Below are 6,000 nucleotides of genomic sequence, written 5' to 3' on the forward strand. Positions count from 1 at the left end.
TCTGGCATCACTCCCATATCCAAAGAGGATTGAAAGATTGTGGTCAGAGCTTCTGCTATCTCCACCCTTGCTTCCATTAGCAACCTAGGATGCATCCCATCTGGACCAGGTGACTTGTTAACTTTTGAGTGATGCCAACCTATTTAGCACCTCCTGTCTAATATCTCTATTCCCTCCTTCTCTACTCCCACATTAACTTCATCCTCTCCTTTTGTGGAGACTGATGCAAAGTACTCATTCAGTAGCTTCTGCCCTCTGCCTCCACAAGAAGATTTCCTTTTTTGTCCCTAATCAGCCCCATGATTCCTTTAACTATCCTTTTACTTTTTATATGTTCATTAAAAAATTCTGGGTTCATTTTTATGTTACTCGCTGATCTTTTCTCATTCTCTCTTTGCCCTTCTTATATTCTTTTTCAGTTCCCCCTGCACTCTCTGGATTCTGCCTGGTTTTTGACTGTATTCCAAACCTGACGTTTGACATAAACCTCCTTTTTCCATTTTATTTTAACCTCTATTTCCTTCTTCATCCAGGGAGCTCCAGCTTTGGATGCCCCTATCTTTCCTCTTTATGGGAATATGGTTGGTTTGTACCCAAACTATCTCCACCTTGAAGGCCTTCCATTGCTCATTTACTGTTTTCTTGGCCAATCTTGGTTTCCAGGCCACCTGTGCTGGATCCCTTTTCAAAAATCACTGAAATTGGCTCTTTCCAGTTGGGTATTTTCACCTTTGATTTTTCTTTGTCCCTTTTTGTAACTACTTTAAACCTAATTAGATTGTGATCACTATTACCCAGATGTTCTCCCACTGAAACACAATTCTCTTGCCCTACTTCATTCCCCAGAACTGGATCCAGCACTGCTTCCTTCCTCGTTGGGCTGGAAACATACTGATCAAGAAAGTTCTCCAATACACAATTTAGGAATTCTTCACCCTCCTTGCCCTTTACATTGTTTTTTCCCCCCAGTCTATATTAGGGTAATTGAAGTCCCCTACTATTACTGCTCTATTATTTTTACATTTCTCTGAAATTTGTCACATGGGCATTCACACCAGGATTAAGCCTTCCAGCTCTGGCACAGACGGAGTTTGCGGGAGAGCACCTCATTTGATTGGGGGTGTATCTCAGGTGCCCGCATACCTCATGCTGCCACAAACGCTGGCACCTGACTCGTCATCAGGGAAGTGTGCACAGGCCCCCCTGAAGCCCCCACACAATTCTTCCCTCCCACCTGCCCCTCCTCCCAGACCGTATCTTCAGGGCTCCAGAATGATGCCAGGGCTAAAGGGGTTAAATTATGAGGACTAGGCTTGTATTCCCTTAAGTATGCAAAATTAATGGGTGATCTAATTGAGGTGTTTAAGAAGATTAAGGGATTTGATAGGGTAGGTAGAGAGAAACTATTCCAGAACAAGGGGGCATAACCTTAAAATTAGAGCTAAGCTGTTCAGGGGTGATGTCAGGAGGGTCTTTTTCACGCAAAGGATGGTAGAAATTTGGAATTCTCTCCCCAAAAAAGCTGTTGAGGCTAGGTCAGTTGAAAATTTCATAACTGAGATTGACAGATTTTGGTTAGGTAAGGGTATGAAAGGTTATGGAATCAAGGAGGGTAAATGGAGTTAAGATACAGATCAACCATGATCTAATTGAGGGGCTGAATGGCCAACTCCTATGCTTGCCTGGCCTGCACCCTCCTGATGGGGCCCCCATTTCTCACTTTCTAGAGATCAGAGAAAGTGAGGCAGTGGGATTAGTTGTGGATTGCTCTAGCAAAGAGCCAGCACAGGCACAATGGGCCTAATGGTCTACTTCTGTACTGTAAACTGTATGAAATTAGAACTGCTCAACTACAGGGTAAAAATTGGTACACACCAATAGAAAAAGTTACGTGCCCATTTATACCATTGAGTGCTGCAGTAATTACGTGGTAAGAATTGTTTCATATACGTATATAAATAAATTATTAAATGTTTATTCATGATTTCTAAACATTGTTCTTTTATTAAAACTGTATAATGTGATGTGCAACAAATTGTTTTCTATAATTTGTGCTTGTGACATAGTATCATAATAGGTACAGCACAGGAGCAGGCTATTTGGCCCATCGTGCCAGCGGTGGCTCTTTGAAAGAGCTATCCAATTAGTCCCACTCCCCTGCTCTTTCCCCATAGCTCTGAAATTTCTCCCCAAGTATTTATCCAATTCCCTTTTGAAAGTTACTATTGAATCTGCTTCCACCACCCTTTCAGACAGTGCATTCCAGATCATAACAACTCGCTGCATAAAAAGTATTTTCCACATCTCTTCTCCAGTTCTTTTGTAAATTATCTTAAATCTGTGTCTTCTGGTTACCAATGCTTCTGCCACTGGAAATAATTTCTCCTTGTTTACTCTGTCAAAACAGTTCACGATCTTGAACACCTCTGTCAAATCTCCCCTTAACCTTCTTTGTTTTAAGGTGAACAACCCCAGCTTCTCCAGTCTCTCCACATAACTGAAGACCCTCATCCTTGTTACCATTCTAGTAAATTTCTTCTGCACCCTCTCCAAGGCCTTGACATCCTTCCTATAGTGCGGTGCCCAGAATTGAACACAATACTCCAGATGAGGGCTAACCAGTGTTTTATAAAGGTTTAGCATAATTTCCCTGCTTTTGTACTCCAAGCCTCTATTAATAAACCAAGGATCCCATATGCTTTTTTAACAGCCTTCTCAACTTGCCCTACCACCTTCAGAGAACTGTGTATGTGCACCCCCAGGTCTCTCTGTTCCTGCACCCCCTTTAACATTGTACCATTTAGTTTCTCTCTCTTCATTCTTCCTACTAAAATGTATCACTTCACACTAGTCTATGTTAAATTTTATCTACCATGTGTCTGCCCATTTCACCAGTCTGTCTATGTTGCCCTGAAGTCTGTTACTATCCTCCATATTGTTTACTACATTTCCAAGTTTCATGTCATCTGCAAAGTTTGAAATTATACCCTCTACTCCCAGGTCAATAATATATATCAATAAGTGCAGTGCTCCTAATACTGACCCCTGGGGAACACCGCTGTATACTTCCCTCCAGTCTGAAAAACAACCATTCACCACTACTCTCTGCTTTCTGTCCTTTAGCCAGTTTTGTATCCTTGCTGTCACTGTCCCTTTAATCCCAAGGGCTTTAATTTTGCTAACAAGTCTATTATATGGTACTTTATCAAATGCCTTTTGAAAGTCCATATATACATCTACTGCACTACTTTCATCATCCCTCTCCTTTACTTCATCAAAGAACTCAATCAAGTTAGTCAAATATGATTTTCCTTTAACAAATCTGTGCTGACTTTCATTTAATAGCCCTATTTTTCAAGTGCCAATTAATTTTATCCTGGATTGTCTCTAAAACTGTCCCACCACCGACATTAGGTTGACTGGCCTGTAACTACCAGGTTTACCCCTCTCCCCTTTTTTGAACAGGGGTGTGACATTTGCAATCCTCCAGTCCTCCGGCACAGTCCCCATATCTAAGAAGGATTGGAAGATTGTGGCCAGAGCCTCTGCAATTTCCACCCTTACTTCCCTCAGTCACCTAGGATGCATCCCACCCGGATCGGGTGGCTTTTCTACTTTGAGTACTGCCAATCTTTTAAGTGCCTCCTCTTTACCTATTACTCAATTACTTGTGATATATCCTACCAACAGAGCAGAGCATTTAGACATATGGGGCCAAGCACAAAGGTCCACAATGGTCTTTTCCAGTCCTGTATATTCCGACATTATTGTAATTGTACCAGCAATTCCCCACATGCTGAATTATTGATCTCAATTGGACCACTGTGGCAAACATTAAGTGGTGGATGTCTGTCGCTGGAGTGGTGGGAGAGGAAAGAATAAATCACAGACTGAATGTCTGCAGGTCACTTCGGTGCAAAGTTCAAGACATTAGCAGAGAACCGAGAATAGGTTGGCTGCCCTCTTTCTTGGCTGGGGAATGGTGTATGGCCCAAAAGATGGGGATGGGGGAAGGGAGCAGGAAATATAACTCTAAAAATAAAATGGAGACAATACAGATTTAATTTTCTTTTAAAAAATGTTTTTTTTTTAAAAAAAAGCACACTTTAAACATTTAATACCGTGTCATTCCCATTCTCACACAGAATGTTACAATAAATTGCACAGAGAAATCAGTGAGACCGATTAAAATCTGTAATGTTGGTCCAATTGCATAGGCCACACATTAAGGAATATTAATATGGTAATAACTCGAATATTAATATAGTAATAACACGAATATTAATGTGGTGATAGCAGGAATAACATCAGTAATAAAGCCATCGGCTGCACCCTCTCACCTCCTGAAGTTATCCTCTTTCAGTAGGTCAGTGATGGTGTTCAGGTCCCCCACATAAGTAGCGTCGTGTAGCCGGGTGTCCTCCTCCCCCTCGATGGGGCTGTCACAGAACTGTTCCCGCAGCCACTCCTTCAGGTCGCGGCCGGCCTTGGCTCCGGCGGCAGCGGCGGCGGCACCACCACCACCGTCACCATCAGCGTCCTCCTGATACTCGGGGCCGGGGCCGCCGGGGCTGCTCCCCTCCGCTGCATCCCGATCGGACATCACCACCACCGCCGCCGCCGCACAACGATGCGCATCAAAAGCCGGGCGCCGGGGCGACCACTGTCGGCTTTGGGTGGACTGCAGCCCATCAGCTCGCAAACAAATAATAAACCAACTAACCTTAGAGCACGGCCATTGCCAGCCCGCTGCCTACAACTTGCACTGGGCTGACCCCGCCCGAGTGCAGCCTGTGGTCGGGTGAAGTGCCAGTCAGCTCCCGACCGCCCGCCCGCCCGCCTCTTTCTGCAGCCCCCCCCCGCCCCGGGCGATGGAGCGAGACTCCGAACCCGGATCCGGGCCGTCTTCCACTGCACGAGCCCGAAGGAAGGTCTTTGATGCCAGGCTGGGAGCTTGATTGGGATTTAAATATATTTAAAGATCGGGGTGGTGGGTGGGGAGATGTTTATAATTGCAATCGTTTATTTTTTTTTCCCTTGTATTATACATTACGGTGTTGCAAAGCGAGCATTAAAATTCAGCGCTTGCATCAATATTTAACCTGCTCTGCAGCTCCTGGTCATCGAATCATGAGAGTGTTACAGTGCAGAAGCAGCCCACTCGGCCCCTCCGGTCTGTGCTGGTGTTTTCCTCCACATGAGCCACATGGTCTAGTCCCACTCTTCTGCTTTAACATTCTGCTTTTTTTCCAAGCAACTCATTTTTGGAGCAAAATCCAGGAAACCTGGAGCAGAAATATATTTAATATTGTTAAGACAACTTTCCCTTGCCGTCTGCTCACACAGCATACCATCCTTGACACTAAACAGAAGAATAGTTCTGAAAACGTTTTACAATGGAATACATTGCAGGAGCATGTTCATCAAGACTGCAGTGGAAGACAAATGGAACACCTTTAAAGAAATAATGTTGAGCATGCAGAACAATTACATATCTAAGATCAGCAAGTTCATACTAAACAAGCGAGACATTAAATGGATTAACAATCAAATTAAAAGTGAAGTAAAGAGGAAAAATGACATCTACAAATCCTGCGGGAAATAAAGAGAAGGGGTTTGCTGGGATGAATATAGAAACTTGCCATAAAGGTGATCAGAGAGGCAGAGAGAGATCTAAAATAAAAAGCACAGCTGCAGAGGCAAAACATGACAGTAAAAAAAATTTCAGTGCTTCAATAGTAATATGATGTGGAGATGCCGGTGATGGACTGGGGTGGACAAATGTAAGGAATCTTACAACACCAGGTTATAGTCCAACAGTTTTATTTGAAAATCACAAACTTTCGGAGCTTACCTCCTTCAGGTGAGGTAAGCTCCGAAAGCTTGTGATTTTCAAATAAAACTGTTGGACTATAACCTGGTGTTGTAAGATTCCTTACATCAATAGTAATAGGTCTGTCAGAGAAGACACGAGACTCTTAAAAGATACAAATGGGCTGG

At 43.4% G+C, this 6,000-nt stretch overlaps 1 protein-coding gene across 1 annotated transcript in view; it reads right to left on the minus strand.

The window, feature by feature from the left end:
* asb1 (ankyrin repeat and SOCS box containing 1) overlaps window positions 1-4,797 on the minus strand; it is a 50,890-nt gene extending 46,093 nt beyond the window's left edge. Inside the window, exon 1 of the mRNA XM_067987952.1 lies at window positions 4,341-4,797. Within this exon, the coding sequence (XP_067844053.1) occupies window positions 4,341-4,603 (263 nt within the window). The 5' untranslated portion in view covers window positions 4,604-4,797. The remainder of the gene's footprint in view (window positions 1-4,340) is intronic.
* Window positions 4,798-6,000: the final 1,203 nt, after the last annotated feature.

Source organism: Heptranchias perlo, chromosome 7 (assembly GCF_035084215.1).
Source record: "Heptranchias perlo isolate sHepPer1 chromosome 7, sHepPer1.hap1, whole genome shotgun sequence".
NCBI lineage: Eukaryota > Metazoa > Chordata > Chondrichthyes > Hexanchiformes > Hexanchidae > Heptranchias > Heptranchias perlo.